The 27,038-nt window shown below is 37.7% G+C and overlaps 2 protein-coding genes across 3 annotated transcripts; one reads left to right on the forward strand and one right to left on the reverse strand.

Annotated features, from left to right (window-relative positions):
• Window positions 1-1,021: 1,021 nt before the first annotated feature.
• qrsl1 (glutaminyl-tRNA amidotransferase subunit QRSL1) lies at window positions 1,022-26,318 on the reverse strand. Of its 2 annotated transcripts, none has more exons than XM_088087702.1 (11): window positions 26,010-26,318; window positions 6,592-6,751; window positions 6,415-6,513; window positions 6,244-6,340; window positions 5,967-6,128; window positions 5,642-5,817; window positions 4,354-4,466; window positions 3,305-3,497; window positions 2,444-2,561; window positions 2,017-2,222; window positions 1,022-1,543 (listed from the first exon to the last, which is right to left on the reverse strand). In XM_088087702.1, exons 1-11 carry the CDS (start codon window positions 26,022-26,024, stop codon window positions 1,326-1,328), a joined length of 1,557 nt encoding a protein of 518 aa, XP_087943828.1. In that variant the 5' UTR covers window positions 26,025-26,318; the 3' UTR covers window positions 1,022-1,325. The 2 variants fall into 2 exon arrangements, with proteins under 2 accessions (XP_087943828.1, XP_042356281.2); XM_042500347.2 differs by lacking the exon at window positions 26,010-26,318 and adding an exon at window positions 8,123-8,275.
• Window positions 8,330-26,976, forward strand: rtn4ip1 (reticulon 4 interacting protein 1). The gene is made up of 9 exons (XM_042500348.2): window positions 8,330-8,862; window positions 12,121-12,272; window positions 13,884-13,952; window positions 15,209-15,333; window positions 15,713-15,761; window positions 16,066-16,202; window positions 16,511-16,694; window positions 23,352-23,444; window positions 26,610-26,976. Exons 1-9 carry the CDS (start codon window positions 8,583-8,585, stop codon window positions 26,733-26,735), a joined length of 1,215 nt encoding a protein of 404 aa, XP_042356282.2. The 5' UTR covers window positions 8,330-8,582; the 3' UTR covers window positions 26,736-26,976.
• Window positions 26,977-27,038: the final 62 nt, after the last annotated feature.

Consider the following 27,038-nt stretch of genomic DNA (forward strand, 5'->3'; position numbering starts at 1 on the left):
GAAAGTGTCTGCTTGAGCCAAAATGGTGGTTTGGTCATGCAAAGTTGTTACCCAACTCTTCTGCAAATTTTCTTTCTCCACTTTCACACTTGATTCAGAAGATGCATTTGATATTAAACAAATTTAAAAAAATGTTTGTGGAGATATTTGGAGATCTTCTCAATTTAGCATGCTAAGATTTTCAAACTAACACTTAACACCTGATGGGAATGTAAATACTTTAGCAGGCATTTGGTCCTAAAACAAAATAAAAAATGTGAACCCCATGAAGGTGCAGGAGGAAAAATCAAATGTCTAAAATAGCAATCCAGCTAATAATTTAGGAAATATTTCATTCTGAATCAAAGTGGTGGACAGACTGACTGTCATCCATAGAACCACGCATATTTTTTTTAAAAGTTGATTAATGGACAGGAAATTATTTTGGCAGAACATTATGATGTCACAGTGGAACTGACCTTTTAATATATAAAATGACATCACTTTATCATTTTATCCTATTAATCATTTGTGTGAACATTTGTCATACTTAGCATAGGAATTCTTGAGTTTTGGCCAAGAACATGTTTTGTAGTGTTACAGTGACCTTTGACCACCAAATTCAATTAAATTCATTTTTTAGTCCAACTAGACGTTTGTGCCAAATCTGGGGAAACTCCCTCAAGGCCTTTTTGAGATACTGCATTCATGAGAATGAGACAGATGGGTTCACGGTGACCTTGACCTTCTACCATCAAAATCTTATCAGTTCATCTGTGACTCAAAGTGGGTGTTTGTGCCAAATTTGAAGAAATTCCCTCAAAGTATTCCTGAGATAACACATTAATAAGAGTGACATGAATGCAAGGTCACAGTGACCTTGACCTTTGAACACCAAAATCTAATCTCTTTGTCCTTTAGTCCAAATGAACGCTTGGGCCAAATATGAAGATATTCAAGGTGTTCTTGAAATATCACATTCATGAGAATGAGTTGGACAGACAACCAAGAAATGATATATTAATGAATATCACTCTATCCATAAATTACCCAACGTGCTTATATTTAATGGCACTACCTCCAAGCAAGAAATACAGCAGCTGGTAAACACAATATCTCTGCACCTATAATGTGGTGCACATAGTAAAACAGTGAGTTTATCCTTATGTTTCATTCCATCAAGGAAATTAATTAATTAATAAAGCTTTAGCACTGTCTGATGGCCAAAACTCCGAATAAGATATCTATTAAAGGCTTCTTACAAGTCGAGTATGTCCATCATAGTTACACCTTTAGTCTGTTATGTGTCTTTGTCAACAGTCAGTCTCTTGTGTCCACAGTTGTCCTCACACAGCTGAAGTCTGCTCTCTTTTGGTCATTCCTGTGTCATTCCTGCTCTGGCTGGAGTCTCCATAGTCACTGATGGAGGGAAACCCGACCTTCTGCTCGATCCATTGGGCAACACTGAGCAACTTCTTGTCTTGGAGGGCGGGGCCTATGAGCTGTAAACCAATGGGAAGGCCCTGTCTTGATAAAGCAGTTGGCACGGAAACAGCAGGGAGACCTAAGGGTGAAGATAGATAGCGTTGAAGGTAAATTGAGGGAAAGGCAATGATAAGGATCTCAAGGTTAGTTAAAGGTTAGTTGAGAGAGTGATAAAAGTCTAACTGAAGGTAAACACACTCCTTTACGACTCTGAGGGACACTTAAATCTAAGCTAAAAAAAAGATGTATTGACAAGGGAATTACTTTTTTTTGCCATCAGAGAAGAACAAAGAAAAAAGAGAAGTGAAATACTCATTTCCTCCTTTTAATTTCACTGTGACATGTCTGCTCTGATGTGCCTTTGTTACAGGATGAAAAAAAAGAAGCATTAACTAAAGAAAGGTAGTTTTGAATGAACTTTTTTTTGAGTGTGTGGGTGTATACATTTTGTGTGTATCCATGCGTGCAGAATATATAAGTTCCTGAATCCTCTCACACTTCCTATGAGCAATTCTGCCTAAAGGTCTCTTTTTTTTTTCCTCCTTTCTGTACCTGCCATGTTGGCAGGCTGGGTGAAGACATCTTCCTGCACGCTGCGTGTACGGTTGTCTTCCTGTGTGAAGTCGGAGTAACGGGCTGCATCAGTCAGAGTGGTGGGCGTGAGCAGCACATCAACACCTGAGCTGAACACACGTTTGAAATCGTCTGCAATCAGCCGGCGGACTTTCTGAGCCTTTACGAAGTAGTGCTGGTAGTTCCTGAGGGGGAGGATGCCCACAGTTAATTTGTGCTGTTTAGGAAATATTAAAGCTCCACTTTTAATCTCTGATATATTTCATGAAAGACAACTTGAAAAATAACCACATGACAAAACGGTCAAGCAAAAGAAAAAACAATAAAGTGGCACACTGTGCGCTCTACACCGGTGCATGGTTCATGAATCACAGGGATGCAAACAGGTCCAAGCTTGTTGTCTTACTGCTTGAGCAGAAAGTAGTTCCCAGGCATTATTCTCCCTCTCACTACATCGTTGAAGCCCTCGTGCCGGCTTGTGGCATACATGGCCTCCGTCGAGCTGTCCACCTTGCTACGATGGCCTGACAGAAGAGGGATGAAAATGAATAGCATTTCTGTTTAATAATCCAACAGATTTTTGGTGAAATCTTGTGTGTGATTTGGCACCTAATGTTAAATGCTCCACACTGCACTGAAATGGGGTTTTTTTTCAGCTAAAAACATCAGGAGCTCATCAGGAAACACCATGCATCTGGTTGCTATGATATGGAATATCCAAGCATCAGAGAATTTTACCTATTTATTTAGATATTTTAGTCTGTTTAACTGTTTCACTATTTAATATACCATTTTATTATTTTCAACATATTTATTTATCATTTTACTTTATGATGTTATCCTATTTACCTCTTACCTACTGTTTGAGTATTTCACTAATGTATTTAATTAATTATTTATTTATCATTATTATTACTTTTTTTTAACTGAAATGCAGTGATAACAGAACAAGTGAAGGCGAGTGCAGGGACATACAAACAGACAAAAGAAATTATAAAAAGTGATAAAAATACAGAAAATTAAAGTACAGACAGAGTAGAACATAAAGAAAACAAGTAAACAAAAACAAAGGGAATTAAAAGGGGATAAAACAAGCGTTCAGTTTGATAGGTATGCAGGACAAGAGGCGAAAGAAAGACATCTAGCAGAAACTGTATACAGATATGTGTATGTGTGTGTGTGTGTGTGTGTGTGTGTGTGTGTGTGTGTGTGTGTGTCAACGTTTTGGTGGACTCAACCTCTTTGTATATTTTTTACAGGCTCATACCGTATTCTAGGCCGTCAAAACGGGCCATGTTAGACGCCACCTCGGCGCAGCACAGGACGTAGTAGCACACAATGGAGTGCTGGGTGTGGGGGAGGGATACTTGCTTCACCTGCGCCCCCGCCCTCTCAAACATGTCCGCAACACGACTCCACTGCGCTAGAGTCTCCTCAGACAGCCCCGGGGCGTGGTACTCCTGACATACATTAAGAGACAGGAAAGATAAGCTGCTTTAGGGAATGTATGCATTTGTGTTCACAGATATTATGTGAAAAGTTTTACATCAGGACCATCTTTATATACACAGAATGGATCCATAGTTTTCATTAAAAATCAACAGACAAATAGCAAAAAAGCTTTTTGTCACAATCGAAGACAAAGACAACACATAGTATAATATAGATATGCCTTGAAGAACATAAAGAGAAGGGAATTTATTTAAATTTGGCACAAACATCCACCTGACTGCATGATGAACTAATTGGATTTTGATGGTCAAAGGTCAAAAGGTCAAGGTTACTGTGACCTCGTCTGTCTTATTCATGTAAATGTGATATCTTAAGAACACCTTGATGGAATTTCTTTCAATTTGGCAAAAACATGTACTTGGACTCAATGGCGAACTGATTAGATTTTGGTGGTCAAAGATCACGGTGATGCATCTGATCATTCTTGTGAAGGCGATATCTCAAATACACATTGAGGGCAATTCTTAAAATTCAGCAAAAATGTTCAATTGCACTGAACAATTAATTAATTATATTTAAGTGCTCTCACTGTGACCTTGCATCCACTTCATTCTCACCAGATATTGTGTTATAATTCGAGTTGTATACACACAACAAGTCTGTTCCACATCACAAGTTTTATTTCTGATAGCCTGAGGATTTCAGTACTCTGCCCTTAATTACAAACATCTTAAATTTAAATGAGATTTGTAATATCTTTTTCAAGTGTCAGCTGACAGCCTTGACATGCTCAGGTTAAAAAGCTGACAGTGATTCTGAGATGAGACAAAGGAGATACTGATTTTAATTCAGAGCTATACTCACCTTAGGGATGCCTACACAGATGTTTTTGACATCAAAGAATTCAGGTAGCTCTGTCAGGGATGAGGGAGCAGGAACTGTTGTTGAGTCTCTTGTATCAAGGCCTTGGAGTATACCTGTGAATAATAGAAACCAAAACCAATGTTAGGTCCATCATTTGATTGCAGTATGAAAAATGCACAATCATGCAGAACTGCTGTCCTGATTCATTTTCACATATATTCAAAGGTGCCCTGTGGAGATTTTTATATTTTGTGGACGCAAATATAAAGTAAATGTTTCTCACAGAAACACACTGTGCGTATCCTTGAGGTCTAACAATCCTATTACATGCATTCTTTGTGAAAAATGCTACTTTTCTAACATGAGAATTGGCAGGATTGTGCTTATCCTGTTCTTATTGCAAACAAGATCCGCAGCCACTGGTAACCATGGCTCCATAGCATTACTATTGGTCAAAACTCCACTTTAATATTTTAATATCAGTATTTCTTTTGGTATTTGGGTAGGCATACATGTAAACTTAAACTGGATGTTGGGGGTAAAGATGATAAAATGACTACATTGTTTTAATTTTTGAATGTATTAGTTAACTGTGGATTCGATGTAAAAACTCTCCCATGCCAGCTAAAAACCCTGTCCTGTGTCATGACTGCTGGGTATGGAAATTTTATTAATTGGTCCCATCACACCTCCTGAGGTGGTAATCTGCAACATTTACTATGCATTAATTGATACTTACAAGTGAACTGGCAGGCATTTTGACCAAACTGGCCAGGGGACCGAAACAAGGGAAGTTCATCATAAGATTCTAGTTTTATTTTATTTTCTTATTTAACAAGGTAAGTCATTAAAGGCCTTTCTTAGGCCTGGTCCACAAGTACATGGGTATATATAAAAGTGTAGCTGTTTTTAAATGTGTTTTGGTGTGTAATGGTGTTTAAGGTCACTGGAAATGAACCATTTGTAAAAACTTCTTCCAGGATACAAATTAAAAATAAAGTCAATTTTCGAGTTTTGGGCTGTTACATCATTGGAGCGTGTGCCGTTTTCTCCTTTGTGAAGCGTCACAAACCTTGCTTACAGGATTTTGTATGTTTACGCATAAATACTGTTCCACTATATTCAGGGTTCCTGCAGCTTAAGTCAAATTCCATTTAAGACTTTTTAAAACACCTGTGTAAGCGAGGAGTGTGCCCTAGAAAGAAAAAGTTGGAAATATAGAATGTCCATCTTCAGGAGCTCACATGCTTAACTTTCGTCTAACAAAAGGTCATCAATAGTTTCCTACCTAAGACGGTGGCTGCATCGTTGACACTGAGGGTCATAATGCCGGGGACGTCCAGGGAGTTGACCAAGGGGATGAGACCGTGTCTGGACAGCAGACCGTAAGTGGGCTTCAGGGCCACAACACCACACAGTGCTCCAGGGTTACGAGTAGAACCACCTGTGTCTGAACCCAAAGCCCTGCCGCGACATTACAAACACAGGACATTTTCATCAGAGAGAAAAAAAAAACATTTTGAATCAAATCATTCCATTTGTGTTACTTTGCAACATATTTGCCTATTTGGAACAGTTTTCCTGAGCCAGTGAAGGTGAGTGTGTTCCCTCACAGGTAGCTGGTGAGTGAGGCCACAGCCGCAGCACTTCCTCCTGAACTTCCTCCAGTGATGACCCAGTCCGAGTCTGGCGCTGCCCCCGTCTGCTCTCTGTAGGGAGCAGCATAGCTCCAGGGGTTTCTCACCGGACCGAAAGCTCCATCAGTACTGCCCGAACTGCGAGACAAATAAACATTTAGTAAAAATCACACAGTGATAACTATCAATCAACATCTAGCAAAAAACATCTTTACTTATACACAGCCATTGACATTTATAACAGTGGCCTTACCCCATAGCAAACTCATCCATGTTTGTCTTCCCCATGAGAACAGCCCCTTGGTCAAAAAGCTTCTGGACCACTGTAGCATTGTAGGGTGGCGTGTAATCTGTAACGCAAGTAACATTAAGTTATCATCGTTAAATATAAGACATAGTAATACTGACTGAGGTTCACACAAACCTTTCAGCATCCTGGAGGCACATGTTGTCTTGATCTTTTCTGTGCAGAAGTTGTCCTTGACCGCAAAGGGAATTCCATCCAGAAGACCTTTTGGGTTTCCTGGTGAAAAAAACAAGATTAGTAACACCTATGACTTTACACAAAATAAACAGAAATACACACTCACGTGCACCTCACCTTGCAGCAGTCGGGTTTCTGCTTCTTGAGCCTGCTTCAGTGCCAACTCCTCTGTCACAGTGATGTACGCGTTAAGATGTTTTGTTTTCTTGATGCGGTTCAGACACTTCCTACAGAGCTCTGTCGGGGAGATTCTTCCCTCCCTGAGCGCCAAAGATACCTAAAGAAGAATGAGGAAATACCAGAGGTGGAATGTCACTCAGTGATTTTACATTTTGCTTTGTCCAATGAGGAAAAACAAGGTGTTACTAATAACAGTCATAAATGTGCGACAGTTAGCCAGCATGCAAAACACCAGAAACCTGAAAGCAGCTACATGGAATTCAGCCATCATTAATTTTATTGTTTACACCTGTGTTTTTTTTGTTTTTTTTTTACTTTTTATCTTTAAATGTCCTCCATTATATAGGCTTTATGCTGTAATAAGCACAATTTTGAGTATTCACATTTACCCTGCTTAATACTTCTGCTTCAGACATCCAAGTTGTACTTTTTAGCCCAATATATGTATCTGACAGTTTGTAACAAATTATGTTGCAAATAAAGATTTTGCATACAATAAATATGATGCACTGCCCCAGATTACACCACCCAATTGTGCATACAGTGTTTAAAAATAGCCATACCTTGACAGCATATAAATCCTGCTAACATGTTAATGCATAAGTCATAATTCAATAATTTATTCACGATAAACATAACAATTTGAATGGGGTCTTTCTGCATAATGAAATCTCCCTTTCAAGATGTTATTGTTTATTTTTAAGGCAATGCTAATTCACTGGATTTCATGATAGCCCCAAGATCCTGCTTAGTAGATCTCAAAGACACAAATCTAAATTTGTTGTTTTAAAAATTTAATGTTTTAAAGTTTTTTTTCCTACACTAATGCAGTCTCTGGAACATGTAAATACTAAAAGTTTATCTGGCATGTATAATTATAACCAATTATTTGGCCATGTCTGCTACTTAATTTTAAAATGTTTTCTCCTTTATATTTTTTTTTTAGTTTGTCATTTGTCTTTTTTTAAACAGGATGTCTGACTTAATATACTTTTCTAAAAAAAAAATCTAATTATTTAAAATGATCCTTGATGTATAATTTTTTGTCTTGTTTTCCCAAAAGTTCTCTAAGCTCTATGCTTTATCAACACCTATGTAAGAAATAATTTTTTTATTTGTTTCGGGGACTGTTAAGTGCACTTAAATTTCGTTAGCACCTTCACAGAGTAAAATAAGACAGTTAGCAGTTCAGTAGCTAAATCTTTTAATTTACAATACTCATACAACTACGTAATACAATTCATTTCACGAAGCAGAAAGCACACCCTGTAAAACCATATTAAACTATGTAATGACAGCATTATTTAGCTGCTGAGGCACATTAGGAAGCAAAAGCATCACAAACTCTGCAGATGTCACCTGAGCTAGCTATGAACTGACAGTAAAAAAAAACGTCAAACATGCAGCTAAAAGCGCGAAACAGACACGAAAAAGTAAGCTCGAAAAACAAGCGAACAGTCGCACTTACCTCCCTTATTGTCAGGCTGAGCATGTTTCCAGTTCTTTGGTGACAACCTCTCACATTAACAACAACCTTTGCACGGTGTGCAGCCCTAGCAGGCTGCCATGTTTGTTTCAATAGTCAACGTCCAACAGCGCTCTCTGTGATTGGACGAGTGCTGAGGAACACGCGCTGTGATTGGTGGAGAGACCGAGCGCTGCGCGAGACACCGGTCGAGGAAGGGGCACGTTCAGGAAGAGGACGTTGATGTGAAATTATGATAAACTTTGGGATTATTGCACTTATCGAAATCGCAAATTAGACATGTTTATGTAAGAGAAACACGTTTATAGTCAGAATGTAATCGTGGTTTATGAGGAACTTTAGTTAGTGATTTACGGTCATTTTGTCGTGCAGGTAGATAACGGGGATTTAAAGCACTGCTAATCTACAGTTACACACTACAGTTGCTGTTAAGAGTTAAAAGATGAGTTCCTGTAGGCACTTAGTGTACGGTAGGTGGTTGTTTCACCACAGCACTTTAAGTGTGAACACGTCAGTTTGCAGACATGGCAGACAGATGAGACTGTTCAGTACCACCAAGAGCTGCAGGACCATCATGCCTGCCTGGGTCATTGATAAATACGGAAGCAATGACGTGTTGCGGTACACCAAAAATGCCAGTTTCCCCATCATCAACTACCCCAATGAAGTCATTGTCAAAGTGTCTGCAGCAGCATTGAACCCACTTGATGTGAGCATGAGAGGTGAGTGACATGAGATTTTAACCTGCAGACTGAGATTAAGAAACGTGTTAGAGACTTAACTGTTGACTATATGCATGGCAGTAACTGTAATGTACTTGTGGGGGCCACATCCCTCAAAATGCCCCCCACCCACTCCATATGTTCATTTAAAAAAAGAAAAACAAAAGGCTATATCACTATTGATTGTGATAGTTTTGTAAATGAAAATAATAACTTTATGAATACAATGGTGATTAATTAAAAATCAGTAGCTAGCTAAATAACATTCTTTTCATTAGCTAGGAAACTGGGGAACTTGTTATTTAAAATATGTGCCAATTACAACACTTCTTTAGTCAGGATAAGAAAAAAAGTAACTATAATGATAATGTGTGATTTTTCGGTCAAACTTAAGATAAAATGAGATAAGACAGGAGTGCCAATCAAGCAGCCAAAACTGCAGTTCCTCGAATGGCCACTTGAGCCTGGCTCCAAAAAACAGACTTAATCCCAATAGACCCCTGAACCTGTAAACCTATTTACAGCCTGGTACAAAAAACACCCTCTCATCCAGAGATTAGTCACTTCTGGCTCCAAAAAACCAAGATGGCAACGACTGAAATGCCACACTGAAGGCTTCAAAAACAGCAGCACACAAGCATATCGGTGATGTCACAGTAGCTACATCAATTATTTAAATAGTCTATGGTGCAAATCATCCGTTGCTAATGTTAGCTATTGCAGTTATGTTACCAGCAGCTGTTAGCCACGCCTTCACACAGCAACCAACAATGGTGCTTACAGGAGTGTTCAACTAATATTATGGTGTTTTTATTACGTTATTTGTTTGGTAGCCTATGTGAAGTCTATTTAAGTACATTTATGTTACTTGTAATTTCTGCGGACTGTGATGGCTTTACTTACTGCATATTGGCACAGTATACTATATAGCAATACTAGCAATACTTGCTTATGATGAATAATAAATGTTTTCTTTTTTTTTTAATTCTGGGAAGTGGGGGGAGTCCTCCAGCAGGTTTTGGCCCTTCAATACAGACACTATGACTGCAGCCATGCCGTAATGGCAATGAATTCACCAAATAAATCCACATTTGAAATGCGACTGCATATTCAAGCTTGATGGTTTTATCTGATGCATTTCCTTCCTAGTGAGTAAAACAAATACTAAACAATGAGCATACAGAGTTAGACGCTGATGTTGTCTGTGGTTTTATTTTGCTTAAAATGAATCACACAGCCCATAATTCATCACCAACACAGCCAGCACTCGTTATACCGCCGCAGTCTTGAAGAGGATGGTGGGTTAGTGTGGTGGAGGACAGAGAGGGGCAGCAACACTGACAGGATGTTGCTGAGTGGAAATTTAAGTTTCACAAGCTGTATGTACACTTTGACTATTGCATATTGGAGAGTGTAATGTGTGCCTACCTTACATGCATGTTTGTCGTCATATTGCCAAGTGATGACTACACGACAACACAAAGCCTGTCTTGCCTAACCTTTGTCTTCTCCGTCTAAACTGCCATGCAACATTTTTTTTTTTGCATAATCAGTCAACACAATCCTAGCTTTTAATGATACAATTGCTTAACATACTCAAAAGAGATCTTCCCCAGGCTGCCATAGTTAAGGTCAATGACTTAACTCAATAACTTCTGTTTTTGTTTTTGAATAGATGATATTAGATTAAATTAAGTGCTTTGAGTCTCAGTTTACTCTGAAGACCCTGTTTTGCTCTCACAAATTTCTTGAAAACATTGCCCAAACAAGCGTTAGCTGGCTTACATACTTCCTGCCTCCGTAACCCCTGATCAGAGAAACTGTTTTAAATAATTCTGACAAACTCTAGAACCCACAGTTCTCGTTTTTATATTGCTCAGTGCTAGTTTTAAGACTGCCATGGTGCTTAAATCAGATTTGAAAGTATAAAGAAGTCTCTAACCTTCCTGTTATTCTCAAATGTGCTGGATAATGTGGTGGCTCATAAACCTGTCACCTACCAATCTAACAGCAATAGTCTTTAATGTTCTCAATCTGATTTCAGGGCCTGTGACTGCACTGACTAAAACACCATGGGCTTTAGGAATGTTTTTATGTTTTTTTCTATATTTTGTAACACTACATAAAATAATTAGGCTATGAATTTAGAAAAACATATTGGCTGATAAAAAAAATAGTTAGAAGCTGTGTTACTTGTTCTTAATGTAGATTCTGACACTACTGCATACTCTTAAACCAACTGGAGAATGAATTTTGTGTCCAATCTTGTCCTTTTTTTCTTTCTTGGTTAGTCTATCTAGCAGTAGGCCCAGAGTTTCACAATATTTTTGCATAGCAATATTGTATCGACACACGGACACCAAGTATCGATTTTGAAGTGTAAATTAAAACTTTTCTAGCCTGCAACAATAATAAAATTAATTGCTTCTCAGTTTGTGAGATACATTGTGCTGCATTAAAAATGATTGAAGTGACATAAACATACTAAAAACGTATCTTGTTTGATTAACAGATGTTAAAAAAAAGTTTTTATTTGGGGACATAACTTAAAAAAGATTAATCAAAAAATATTAATTTTATAAAAAAGATAACTGAAACAGATTAAAGAAGCTATGATAATATATATAATATGTATTATATCGCAATCCTTGGAATATCGCAAAATGTCTAATACTTCAGTAATGTTATATAGTGACTTTAAGGCACAGGTAAATAAAACGTCATCATGATGTGTTCAAATGTAACATCCGGACAATTTAAGACAAATTTAGTTTTTTTTTAAAAAGACAATTTAGTTCTTGATGATAAACTTGAATAATACAGTTGCCTTGGCTCTAATCCAATTTTAATACTTAATTAAAACTACTGATGCCAAAATTTTTCAAAGTAATTATTTAAATTACAAAAATACAATTTATTTCCTAATCACTAAAAACATAACTGAAAATGACAGTTAAACCAGTTCCGTTAAAAATTTATTTTTGCATTGTTTTTCCACCAAATAATAGAAAAGTAGCGATAGTAGTATTGATTGATAATGGTATCAATAACAATAATGGTGTCAATATTAACTCTCGATAATGGTATCAATAATGGTCGATAATTATTTTGATTATGGTATCAACATCAATAAAAATGAAACCCTAATCCAACCCTTATTTAGTTGCCCCCAAAAGTATAGTTGAACATCAACATTTTTTATTTTGTTACAGCCAATTATCCCAAATGATCTGCAACCACAAACTTTCTCCCTGTCAGGTGGCTATGGTGCTGCAACAATGTCTATGAAGAGAGACCCTCTGAATATCAAACAGTCGGGCAGTGAGTTCCCTCTCATCCTGGGGAGGGATGTGTCGGGGGTCATCATGGAGTGCGGCCTGGATGTGAAGTACTTCAGGGAAAGGGATGAGGTAATAGCAGAAGACAGAGATGTGTTAATGTAGGTTTAGCAACCGCTTCATTATACAGGTAGACCTCCTGTTGACGGAAACAACTTGTTCCTCCGCACAGTGAGTCATGTATGAATAAAGTATGAGTGTGAAGTCATGGTGCTGTAAACAAAAACAGCTGTGGTGACAGTGTGTGAAAGCCCCTTACTGAAAGACAAGAATAAATAAGACACACTAATCAAACAGTGAAAACACATAATTGATCCTGATATCTGATTCCGAAAGCTGATGGTAAAGTCAGTGTAAGCAAGTCCATAGTGCAAGCAGCTGATGGTGGGATAGTATGTTTTCTTGGCGAACATTAGGCTCCATAATGCCAACTGAGCATCATCACCACAGTGTAAGTGAGCACAGCCGATGACCTAGTTTGTCCATTCTTGGCAGCAGTGCACGCTTTGTCACAATGATTCATCTACCAGGATTATGCACCATCATCTCCACCTGCCTAAAAAACGTGACATGACCCGTGTCTTTTTTCATATCTCAGCGCATTGTGGTAGAACGGGCTTGGATTCAACTTTCTGTTATTAGCTTGTTTCCTAACTTAGAGTATTTTTAATAAGTAATATATGAAAGAAACACAATGCTTTGCAGAGCTGCATTTAGTCACTGTACTGACAAAAGTCAATTGGAAATAATCAAAACTAAAATTTCTTGATACATTTTTACTAGCAACTAGACACTTATAATGCTTCAATTATGGATGCTGCTGCAAAGAAGCTATAAATGTTTAAACATGGATGCTTCACACACACCTTCAACCCGGCAACGCAGAAGATCTGTACAATCAGCACCGTTTCAAAGTGTGGACACCCAATTTTAGTATCACCAGTTCAGTATCTGTCCTAATGTCTCCCCATCTGTTTCTGAGTTATGATGTTGATTTATGATTTAAAAAATGGGTTTTTTTTGCATATGTTTATATGTCTCAGTAAAGTTGACATTTTTGATATAAAAATGCTTTGTTATTTTATTCTATTAGACAGTTATGTGAAATTTGTCATAATTAGCATATGGAATCGATGACCACTTAATTCAAATCAGTTCAGCTTGGAGACCAAGTGGACGTTTGTGCCAAATTTGAAGAAATATCCTTCAAGCTTTTCCTGATATATCACAGAAGTGAGATAAATGTGAGGTCACCGTGAACGTGACCGTTAACTTATGAACACCAAAATCTAATCACTTCACCCTTGTGTCTGAGTTGACATTTATGCCAAATTTGAGGAAATTCCCCCCAGGACAGTCTTGAGAACTGCTTGATTACTTGAATTACTTTACCTTATGTTTAATGACCTCAATATCTATACTTGTGTATGTGTTTGTGTGAAAGCAAAGTGCAGCTTTGAGTAGATTTAACACTTCATGAAGTCATGTTCTGCTTTTTCTAACCACACATATGTTGACTTTTCTAGTCGACACCAAAATAGAGATTGACTCACTGTGTGACAATACACACGTTCTACTTTTGATTCGATACATCACTGCGCAGTCTCATCATACTGACTGTACAGAAATGTCGACACAAAGTTGTTTGTGTTTGTATAATGAGAGTTGCTGTGTGTCCCTCAGGTGTGGGCAGCCATCCCACCATGGAAGCAGGGCAGCCTGGCTGAGTTTGTGGTGCTGAGTGCCAATGAGGTATTGTTCCTCTGACAGACTACATTGATGATTTGAGCGTGTTGTTAATGCTGCAGCACATTTCTCAGTATAGTGTTTAGGGGTTAGCTTCTATCTCTGTGGAAGTTTATAATTTCGTTACTGTCAGTTCAGTTTCCTTTTTTTTTAGAATGTGGTTTGTTTCCGTTGACAAGTTTCAACATCAGAATGTGAAAACTGTTTTCTTCATAAAGTGACTTGTGGTATGTCAACATCACTAAAGCAAGCAAATACAACCTAAATTCCCAAAAAAGTTGGCACGCTGTGTAAAACGGAAATAAAAGTTTGGCCTATATTCAATTAAATACTGTACAAAGACAAAATATTTATTGTTCAAGCTAATTTATTTTATTTTTATTTTATTAGAATTTAATAAAAAAGTTGGGACACCACTTTGTTACATCCCCTATTCTTTTACCAATACACAGACAGCTTTTGGTAACTGAGGACACTAATCGTTGAAGTTTTGAAAGTAAAAGTCTTTCCTTTTTTTTTTGCTTGATATACAACTTCAGTTGTTCAGCTGTGTCCGTTGTCGAATTTGCATGTCATGATACGAAAAAGCAAGAATTCCCACACACTGTAGTATTACTGGCAAAAAACTTTATTAAGTGAACAATGTTTCAGTAGTCAGGCCTTCATCAGGATGAATAATAGAACAAAGAGTTTCTTTTCTTTTCTTTTCTTTGTTCTGTTATTTAACCGGATGAAGGTCCTATAACCGAAATGTTCACTTGATAGAGTTTTTTTTGCAAGTTGTTGTGTGGGAATTCTCTCTTTTTTTATTTGATGGATGTTTTCCCCCCTTCCACCCGTTAACAAGTTTTAAGGTGTGCATGAGGCTCCACAATAAAGTTTTACACACTTCAAAATGTGCCTCATGTTTTCAGTGGGAGACAGGTCAAAGACCCGTGCTCTTTTACTACAAAGTGCTGTTGTTAATACGTCCAGAATGTGGCTTATTGTCATGCTGGAATAAATGAGGATGTCCCTAAAAAAAAAAAAAAGAAACATCATCTGGATCACAGCATATGTTGCTCCAAAACCTCTATGAGCCTCAAGCATTTGTGTTTCTTTTGGAATTGGGATTGTATGTTAACATCAGCTAAATAGAATATAGTTGTGCTTGCATGTTGATGCATTTTCATAATGACTCAGCAAGTGTGCAACTGAAGAGTAATGAGGCTTTGCTAATTTTAGAACTTTTTTCTATTTTTCTAAATGTATGTTGTGCTCAGGTGTCCCACAAACCAAAGTCACTGAGCCACACAGAGGCCGCAGCTATTCCCTACGTGGCAACCACTGCCTGGTCAGCGCTGGTCAACACCGGTAGGCTCACTAAAGACAACTGTGCCAAGAAGCGGTGAGGGATACAACACTGTCACACCACTGCATGCACGCACGCACACACACACACACACACACACACACGCAGTTTCCACTTGTTAATCCCTGTCCACCCCAAAGATGCTCCCTGTCTTTGATCTAACCAATTATTCCACTCTGTGCTCCCTCTAAGCTTAGCCCCTGTTAGCCCGCTCTGTAATGAGCCTCTGGGTGATGGGCTGCGGTTCTCTGGCAGCGCCTCTGACGCTCCCTTGCACCGCGTGAACTTGACACACTAAAGCCCGGAGTGCATCTGACATGAATCCTAATGAGGGAGAGTCTGTGCAACAAAAGAAAAAAATGTCACAATGACACATTCATTGCACAGGTCTGCTTTTTTTTCTCTTCCCTCCCAGAGTTTTGATCCTTGGAGGATCCGGGGGAGTCGGGACATTTGCTATACAGGTATGGGTGATGCTCTAAATTGAAACCTAAATTTATACTCTGTGACTGCAGTGTAAAAATAAACAAAAACACCGGTGTCATAAAAAGTCTGTTTGGCCTGTCAGATTTCAGACTGTGCCACACACCTTGCTCAGTGACCTGAATACTGCAGCTCATATTACAGACGTTACACTCAATCTCATTAATTATACATTCTGTTTGCTTCTCAAACATTAGGTAACATTCTGCGCCCTATAATAACCCAAAATATGATTTGTAGCTGCACTTAATGATACAAACAACTGATACTTTTATGTGTGTCCAGATGCTAAAAGCTTGGGGAGCCCATGTGACTGTTACCTGCTCCCAGAATGCAGAGCGGTTTGTGAAGGACCTGGGGGCAGACCACACAGTGGACTACACTACCGGACCTGTCGAGGAGCCGCTAAGTGCGCTGGAGAAGTGAGAGAATCCCCCACACACATCTACAGTCACTTTTCATTCACACTGGTATTTAATTGGAGCTGGTGTGTGCATGTTGCAATGACTTGCCCTTGTTACCAAGGCAACGCCAGTCCCTCTAGTTGCAGGAGGCTCATTAGTGTAGGAAAATTTCAATTTTCTAATGAACTTTTCATTTCTGTCATCTGCCCAATCATCCTTTTCTTTCCACACCCACAAATTTTCCCTTTCATTTACTTTTATGCCTACATGTATGCGTCTTACTTGTGCCTCTTGTTTTTACAAAACTCAACCGTCTCCACCTCCAGATTTGACCTGATCCTGGATAACATTGGCGGGGACACGGAGCGTTGGGCACTGAATCTGCTCAAGCCTTGGAGTGGTGCCAAGTACGTCACCCTCGTAACACCGTTCCTCCTGAACACTGACAGGCTGGGCATCGCTGATGGCATGATGAAGACTGCTGCCACAGTGGCTGGCAAAGCCTTAAAGGTAATCATGGTAGAACAACATAGATACAGTTTAATTCATCATATATAAGTTAAAGAATGGAGTGGTGGTGGAATTGATCCAAATGCAACATACTGATTAGGGGTCGACCGGTCCTGTTTTTTTTAGGGCCGATACAGATACTGATTACTAGTATTAAATGAGGCCAATAACTGATATTTGAAACTGATATGCATTTACAATAAAAATGAAAATCTTTCTGTCATTATTTACAACTTGGAATATGACAAACTCCAACACAAAACTTTGTTTAAACGTCTTTAGCAAATTCTAATCAAAACTGAAACATTCAACATCATACAGCAAGTTCCCAGCAACTTTTTCTCTAAAGTCGAATGAAATTTTTAATAAAAAAATACCTCCCTTAGGGTTTACAAAAAAAGTTCCTACCATGCTGACACTTCCTTTGTGCTTTTTTAATTAAAAAAGATTACAGCCACATGTGATTGCTGAACATCACATTTCAAAACCGCTAGCATCTGCTGCTGCTATAACAGCCTCTGTTAGTCTAGGATGGCTTTCCACAAGATTTAAAACCTAACTTCATAGACAGGCTCCAGGTTAGCCACGGTAACACAAGCTGCCAGGGCTGAAAAAAAAGGCCAGTGTGGAAGTGTCAAAAACTGCAGTTCCTTGAATGGCCACTTGCTCCAAAAACAACTCATAGCAGGATTAAATATGTTTACAGCCCGGTCTCGATAACCAAATCCATAAAAACGGCACTTAACCAAACAAATACTAGGAAACGGAACATGGACAGTGGCGTCTACATACTGAAAAGTGTCAGTCTCTCAGACTTGGGCTCTTTATTGTATTTATGATTAAAAATGAAAGTGTAACTAGCATTTTTCAACCTGGATCCTAAATCCCTATGTTTTTGTGTCCAAGTGACTAAAGGCAAAAACAGTTTTTTAAATTGTCCAGATTGAGTAAGAGCAAAATGGACTACAAAGCAATCACTTAGGGAAACTGTACACTGTAAATGTACTTACAAGTTATTATAAATCTCTAACGACATAATAGAAAGTATCCCTACAGAGATAGAACTTTTTGTCAGGGAGAAGGATCCTTTTTTTGTTTAACCAAAAACAGCCCAAAATCCCTGTCATCAAACTCACCATCAGACTCCATTTAAACAAACTGTACTTGTAGCTTGCATCGAGCCAGTATATCTATGTACAACAATTCACAACATGTCTGGCATATCATAAATGACTGGGTGAATTAAAGGTTTTTTTGAAACCCAACCACAGTTGGTGATGGCACAGAACGGTATAAAGGCAAATCAAGACATTTTTTTCTGTTTCTCTTGACTTTGAATGAACTGTGTTACAATGATAAAATTACAGTGTATTTAAATGGAGTCTGGTGGCTTTGACAATAGTTATTTCAGGGCTGTTTCAGGTTTAACAAAAAGGATCTTACTTTTTAATGAAACGGTCGATCTTTTCCATAGTGTTGTCAGACACAAACAACCAACAACCTGAGCCAGCCAGTGAGTGGAAAAAGCAACCACTTTAAGACACTGCCAACTGTCAGTGCACAGTTGCCCCAAGTGGTCACAGTGCAGCCTGTTTCACTGTTGTCAGCTGCAGTCCTCTTGCTCAATACTGGACCAATTTCAAAAACTGTTTTCAACCTTAAGAAACCGATATGAAGCCACGGAAAACTTTAAATGAACTGTGCTTTGCAATGATAAAATTACAAGTTATTTGTTTTTACATGAGGAAAAATGAAAAAGGGGATCCAGGTTGAAAAGTAGCACAGTAACCCTTAAAAAATGTCGGAAACAAAGAAGCATCCATTTCACGTTTCTTCTTCATCCAAAGAGCACTCTATAGCTAAAAATACAGTTTGTTAATGAGCAAATTCCTAAATAAACATTCAACATTGTATTGAGACAAACTATGTGACAACACCTCAGTCATTTCCTTTCAGATAAGGAGGAAACCGTTTATTGCCAGTTCCACAGACTTTGTGTTGTCTTTCCAGTTGCTATGGCTACAGTGTTTCTCAGTGAATCAGAGTCGTTAGTGTGACTCCGATTACAACATCTTCCCTGAACTATTACTTAATTAATGCGTGTGTATGTTCTGTTACAGTTGGGACACATTTAGACTATAACACCCTTTATCCGACAAACGCACGCTCCCGGAGCTCGGTGCAGTCAGTTTAAGCGGCATCCTGTCAGCGTGCCTGCAGCGGTGAGCATCATGCAGAGCAAAGCTTGCCGTGCATTTGTGGCTTATATGTCTATATATGTCACATCTGTGCAATTCTTTCCACTCGAGCATTAACCGCAAGATCCACAGAATGAACTGACTCAGGTGTGTGTCACTGTTGTTCGAAGTCAAAACACCTCTTATTTACTTATCAGTTCAATGATTGGTTACACCTAAAGTCAAATAGTGTTCCTTTTTTTATTAGCTGAGGTAATTTAGGATTTTTTTAACATGAATGCACTAGAGAAGAAGCATGGGTATTATAGATCTAAAGTATCTAGAGGTTTTACAGGAAAGTTCTCCCTCGTTCTGTGGCTGGAACACATTTACTGTGTTTACGAGTTAAATCACTGAGTAACAAGTTCTGTGTGGTGAATTCAAAAGAATTTTGTACAAACTAGTACAGTAACTAGTACAGCTTGTTTCTGTTACATTACATTCAGTTATAAGGAAATTGTGTGTTGACACATTTTATCTGAAACAGGATGTGAGGTGGAAGTAATGTGGGGAACTTGAGTTGTTCCAACATGTTAGAACGTTTCACAGGGTGATGCAATAGTCTCATGATATTTAGCCGTCTTATGTTCTGCAGTTAAAAAATTAATTCCAGCCAGGGAAAAAAAATTAAATCTACACTACACGTGACTAAAATGTTTTTACTTTTTGAGAGTCAGAATTTGATTTTTTTTTTTTTTTTTATCAATATTTTTATGTTAAAAGTGGATGAAAATGACAGTGCGAAAGGTGTTAGTTTTGACGACAAATTTCTTGACACCCTCCTCACTTTAATACTGTTTCCAGCCACAGAGTTTGTTTTCAAGGTTATCTCCATCTGCTGTGTTTTCTGGATTTTTTTTAATCCTTTAACACCTGAACCGTCATCTGTTTTTTGGTTGGGTTTTTTTTTGTGTTGCATTTAGACGCCTTTCACAAACATTTAAACCTCTAAAACCTGAGAAAATTGGCTTGATTTATTTCAAACCACAGGGAAAAATGTGATGAGCAACTTGGCAAGAAATGTCCCGCAAACTACAAAAATAAATAAAGTTATTTTTTAAATAGTAAAAGGTGACAAGGAAATAAAAAAAATGGAGAGAAAAATGTCCAGAAAACTATATTAAGAATTCTCTCAATTATATTTTTTTAAAATGATTTTACATAGAAAAAAAGAAGAAAATCATATTTTTTTTAGCACTTTCTTGATGTCATTCTCTTTTTTTGTTTGTTTTTTTACTTTACATTTTTCTTTTTTCCAGTAATTTTCTTGTAACGTATTATTAATATCTTTTTTGGAAAAAACGCAATCGAGTTTCCTCAGGTTGCAACGGGTTAAAATGGAAATGCCCATTAGAAAAAATCAGTGACGTAGGTTAGAGCGCTGATAACTGAATAAAAAAATAACTGAAAGGATCGGTTAAACTAATATGGTGAACATGGTAAATATTACCATCTTAACATCAGAATGTTAGCATGTTGACATTAGCGTTTAGCCCAAAGCAGCACTGAGCCAAAGCACATTCTCACAGTGCCGCGGGACTTGAATTACTCATGAACTCGAAACTTAAGACAAGGAGTGTGGCCGGAGGATTATAACGGGCCGGGACAGCCCCAGTCAGACCCAGTCAGACTTGCCCTTTTCTTTTTTTCTTGCCAAAAGCAGAGTTATGTGCAGTAAACTGTGGAAGTGTATGTTGCTTTCTATTCAATACCATAAAATATGCAATTACAACTTGTAGCAGCAGCTGTACATTTATGTGCGACTAGTTTTTATCTCCCTCCTCTATTGATCCCGAGCCCTTCTGCCCTTCTTCTTTCAGTGTGTGTAACCAGATAGTGTGTCATGGAGCGCGACGCCCTAACGGTGCCTTAGAAAAACCACAACTGTTCAGTCTTTTTCCATAGAAATCATACGAGCAGAACATCTGACCCACATTTTCTTTTGAGCTCAGTGGAGCTGTGAGGGTCTCAGCTGATTTGAGTTTTCATGGTCTCTCCTTGTGCTCCAGACAATGTAATACAAGTCAGACTGGGAGAGGTGCGCTCCCACAGGGAGGATCTCATTTGCAACAGCATCGTCTCTCATTAGCACCCACACTTATCCGACCAATCACAACTACGTACAATCTGAGAGAGATTATTCACACTGACGCAGCAGGAGTGTCTTTTTTCCCCACTCGCATTGTTTCAGTGTTGATGACGGCGTTTTCAGTCAGAATTTAAACGTGAAACATAGAAAGCAAAGTGATGACGCCTCAAAACAACGTGGGAGAGGGATGTAAAGAGGGGAAGCAAAAAATACTGCACACCTCCAGGTCTCACATCTCCCTGTTCGCTCTCTCTCACACACACACACACAAACACACACACTACGTACTTTGTTCGTAAAAGGAAAACTAGAGCGCCGACAGCTGGCTTGGTTGACACAGTGTCCTAATTTCTAAAAAAAAAAAAAGGCCGAAAGGAAACACGTTAAATAACTCTTTTATATCACAAGTCCTGACACACACACACACACATATGTGCAAACAACACAAAAGAGTGTCAGCGCAGTACTCCTTTTGTCAGCGAACCCAGTTGTTAAAGGCTTAAAGGAAAATAGGCTGCATCTCCACCCAGTCACCTGACACACATTAGACTCTTTAGAAATAGCTTTACATCAAGTATGGTAATTTTTTTATAAATATGAGGACAAAACAACCTGTCAATCGAAATTCTCTGACACTGTGAAAAGCCCACTAGCGAGGGCTTCAGGCCTACAGTTATATTATTAGGGCCAATACTTCTACTGTGTTTGTTTTTTAGTAGTTTTTGATTGAATAAAAACAATATTTTTTAGCATAAAACAAAAATAAGTGTACAGAAAATATTCATATCTGCTTATTATTTGTGCACAAACTTGTGCATGTAGGTGTAATACATTACACAAAGCCATAATTTTGCTGTTACACATTGCATTAATTATCTATAAATGTGAGATGTCTTACCTTGAACATGAAAAAGACAATCTCTGTGTTTTTACATTAAAAGAATTCACATAATCAGAAAAACTAAACTTAACTAAAAAAAATTAAATGGTAAATTAATTTAAATTTTTAGGTGTAGTTCTAGATTCCAAACGCAAATTTGAAAAACACATCAAAAAGATTATGAACAGTAAAAAAATAAAAACAATAAAAATAAAAGAAAAATTGCTTCAAACTAATTAGACATTACATGCCAATCAAAGCAGCACAACTGCACATGCATGCGATGATTTGATTCTCACATTTCTTATTGTGTTACAGTGTGGAGCAAAGCTCCTGCAACTATAATTAAACCTGTTGTATCTTTGTATAACCAGGCCTTTGAAATAATGGATAAAAATAATTTTTGAAAGTTCTCATCCCTCAAACTGATTTTTAAATTTTTAATTTATGCAAATTTATAGGCAGGCAAAATAGTGGTAAGAACTCCAGAGGCACAGCAAGCAGCAACTATAAAATCACACGTTGGAGGAACTCCAGTCAGCCTTTTCCATTAAAAGGCTCTAAAATATGGAATAAATTACCAACCGAAATAAAATTAACACAAGATATTAAGATATTAAACAAAAGGTTGGCTGGAGTAAAATCAGAGATGTGAGCATTTTTAACTATTTTATAATGTCTTCTATTGGAGCGTTGTAAGTATATATAACATTCAGTTTAGCTAAGCTGCATTTACGGAAACTACATGGCCAAATGTATGTGGACACTTGCAGATTACAGCATGATATTGGTGACTTTTTTTCTGTAACTGTATGTTGTAATTCTATGTAATCGTGATGTAAATATTTACCTTATCTTCTTTTTACCATAACTGCTATTGTATGCATGTTATTGTATGTAACCTTGATATCTTCTCTTTTTTTTCTTGTTCTTTACTAAAAGCCAAACTAGGGACAGAAGTTGGAAACTAATTTCAGCTATAATCTCTACATGTGAAACTTCAGTTACTACCCCTTGTTTGTAGCAGGATGAAGTTGCACTATATTAATTCGCATTGTCCTTACTAAATACACTATATCAAAAAAAATAAAATAAAACAAGAAAGAGTAAGAAAATAAAGAGAGAGAAACAAAAAAGAGGGTATACCGTTTTTTCCTATTATTGTAATGTATCATATAACAGGAACTACCAGCACTGAGATCATGAAGGCAGGTAGAATGCTGGGAAATAGGAAGCTGGTAAAGGAAGTGATGAGAACAGGAAGTTTATTGGTGTACAGTACTGTATTTTAAATGTTCCACATTAACTAATCAGTTCAACATGACCTGTTTTCTCACAGCTTCAGATCTCAGTACTGGGTCAAGTTAAAATCATCCACAGTAAAGATTGTTCTACGCTACACAAGTTTCGATTATGCTTCATGTTTTTTCTCTCATCCTGTTCTCATGCAGCACCTGACCAAAGGAGTCCACTACCGCTGGGGATTCTTTGCACCTAGTGGTCCTGCATTGGATGAAATAAGGGAAATGGTGGATGCAGGACAGGTACAGTGCCAGATTTATTCTACGATGACAAGCCAACTTCCGTTACCCCAAGTTTGTTTAATTTTTTGTGCATATCAGTAGTTAACCCTTTGAAATCTGAACAAATTGGTTTGATTTCTGTCAAAACATGGGGGGAAGGCAGCAAGCCACTTATAAAGAAATGGCCCAAAAATGAGAGTAAAGAAGTTGCAAGAAAATGGCCTTAAAATAAGCCAAAAAAATCCCAAAACACTCAAGAAAGTGCTGAAAAATAAATATATATATATATATTTATTTTATATATTTTATCTTATTTTTTTCCTGTTACATAATTTTAAATATAAATTCATTATAATTATAAATATAGTTTTCGAGACATGTTTCCTTTATTATTTTCTAATAAAACTAATTTTCAGGTAGCCCAATTTTCAAATTTAAATAGTTTGTGAAAGATGTCTGAACGAAGCACAAGAAAACTGATGCTGATCCAGTGTTAAAAAAGCCTAAACTGAGCCAGAGCCCACCCTTTAAGTATCTTGCACAATTTAATCCTTTTAATTTAATGCCATCAAACATCAGCACAACGGATGTGTCTCCAAATGAGAGTGGGGCTGCACACATGGAAACACCAAAAAACATCCCTCATCTTCAACCAACCTCTCAACCTCAATCTGTAATCTAAATTTTAAAACTTCAAAGTTCTGCAGTGACAAGCCAATAATCAGCCATTAATGACTTTGAGAAATGCACGGGTCACAAAAGTTTAAGGCCTATGAGTAATTATAGTTCATTAGATTTCACATATGAACTTGACATCTCCACAACTCTGTGATCGTGCAGTGTGATATGTTGCATAGTGATATAATATGAAGTTTAAAGGTCGCTGCACGCTCTGTCAGGATAACACCTCGCTATCTGGGTCTCTCACTTGTGCACAGTCATGCACAAACATTTCTTAAGATCACTTTTATCTTTAAGGGAAATTGCATCAACTGCTTTCCTAAATGATATTGTCCTTCACAATGTTTGTGAAACAAGGGTTGTATGCAGAGGTGGAAAGAGCACTAGAATACAGAGGCTGACATTTTTTAAGTAAACCTGCGGGTCATGGGATTCCTGTGCAATTCCTGCAGGATGGGAATCAATCTTACTGCTCATCATGTGACAGGAAAATAAGAAGTCAACGTGATGCATACAATATGCATATTAACAGGAAGTAAAACTGTCGCCAAAGCAGGCATACTGCAATAGTCAAAAACATATATAAAATTGAAAATTACAATGAAATATGAAAAATATGCAATAAAAATATCATTAAAAGCAAAAAATATGTACTGTATAGTTGCACCAGTTATTTGGTTGAAAGGTAATTCAGCATTATGCTTTACTGTTTGAGTATGCTTAGTTTTTACATATGAATGTGCAGTTTTAATATGAATAAAGACATTTTTGTTATTATTCTAAAGCACAACAAAGCAACAGGATGGGGCAGGAATTTTCTTTCACTCAGTCGTGGATATTGGGATAGGACAGGATCTTTTTGTGGGAGTGGGACGGGAGTGAAAAACCACTCCATCTATTAGAATATTGTACACAAGTAAAAGTACTTGAGTAAAAAAAATGACATAAGTAAGAGTAAAAAGTGAGTCAGTTAAAATGTCCAGAATTATAAATATTAAAAAAAGGGGGGTCTTTAAGTCACAAAATAAATCCCATTAAATGTCAATATACACACAAATAGGACAACAACAGCAACATGAACCTTTGTGTCCAAAGTAGCTGTAACTTTTTCAAAGCCTTTTTTTTTAACTTATTATCAATCAGTTTAGCCAATGATACCCTACAAGTGACAGCTACTGTCTCTGGTGTAGAGTTAACCAGAAAAGAGACAAAACTCAGTTGGCAGACAATAAATCAAAAGTCTCTTAACACCAGCGGCGGGTGCAAGAAGCAATATTAAGATACACAAATTAAATTACCTAACACTTATAGAATAAATAGCAGAATAAAATCATCATGGAGGAAGACAATGAGGAGCTGTCTAAACTAGGGGTCAACAGATTATCAGCCTGGCTGATATTTGACATTCTGCAGATTATATCTATCAGCCTTTTATTTTAATGATCAGCATGGGAGGATATTTTTACTTTGTAAAACCTCAGGGAGCTATTTTTATGTATTCATTTGGTAGTTTTTATTTTCACTTAACTTTATTAAAACAGGTTGCAGGGAACCTCCAATATATGATGTTGAAAAAGATATTTTCTTAAGGAATTTAAACAAAGTTTTGTGTTGGAGTTTGTTACATTCCAACTTCTAAATTTCGATATAAATATTTTCACTTTATTGTAAAAGCATATCGGTTCCAAATATCTTTAATCAGTCTCAGCAAGTACTAATAATCGGTGAAAAAACAATAGCGGTCGACCCCTAGTCTAAACATTAAACTGCACAGAGGCTGCAGCCACAAACACATTACAGAGAGAGTGGCGCGCACGCACGCACGCACACACACGCACACCACACTGCCTGTTAAAGCAGTGGTTGCTGACACTCACATACATTCAGTTCACATGTTGTACTCACCTGTCTGAACATCATTTTCTGTGCGCTGTGTGCACCATAAAGTCCTCTCAAGCTTCTCTGCGTTAAAAGTCTCTGCTCCTTTATCCTCAAAACATGCCGTTAATATAAGCAGTCCATTCGGCGTTTGTCCCACAATCAGTGTCTCTGTCCCACAGTCAGTGTCTCTGTCCCACTGCACTCATTCGAGTTTTGCATGACGTTAAACTAAACGTTGTCACGTCGAAGGTTAACGCCAAAAACAGCAGTAAGTCCTCACACGCCTCATGGTTAGTAAAAGTTATTTTGTGAAAACAAAAATATCCCCTAGCGGATACACACGTTAGCATGTTAGCCGGAGTCACGCTAACGGTCTGCGCATGCGTCACGCCAACAGGTGTGTTTCATTTAGCTTACGTCGCTCACGCGCTCAGCAGGTGGGACATTAGAAAACGTTACATCTATTTTAATTTATGACTCATTTAACCATGCAGAGGTACTGATTGTACTCAAAAAAGTACACAAAAACAAGACTTTATTACAGTGTGTCCTGAGTAAATGTAAATACTTACCTACACCCCGTCCATATATGTCCTCTGTCTCCTTGTATTTGTTGTCCATCAGATCCGGGCAGTAGTGGAGGAGACTTTCAGCTTTTCCCAGGTTCCTCAGGCCTTCCAGAAGGTGGAGAAAGGTCACGCTCGTGGAAAGACGGTGGTCCAGATCAGCAAAGGGGGAGACGACCTATAGCACTGACTCTCTGAGGCATTTTCAGGATACAAAGGGAATTCAGCTAACTTGAATACAAGGTCTTAGCTTGTTGTATCCACTGCTGCAAACAAGGCATAAGACCATGTTATTATTGCTTCTCATCTGTGTGGGTTTGCAGCTAAAAACGTGTATGTAAGCACTACAGTTGCGGTTTTACGCGTTGAAATGTTAAGCATTTTTTGTACTGGCTTGATAAATAAAATAAGGTGGTTAAAGTAAAGTGATAATTTAAGCACTGTCACCTTATTTAAAGAGCTATTGGTAATGTTTGAATGTGCAAAA

Source organism: Plectropomus leopardus, chromosome 14 (genome assembly GCF_026936395.1).
Source record: "Plectropomus leopardus strain MGB_pleo_1.0 chromosome 14, ASM2693639v1, whole genome shotgun sequence".
Taxonomy (NCBI): Eukaryota; Metazoa; Chordata; class Actinopteri; order Perciformes; family Serranidae; genus Plectropomus; species Plectropomus leopardus.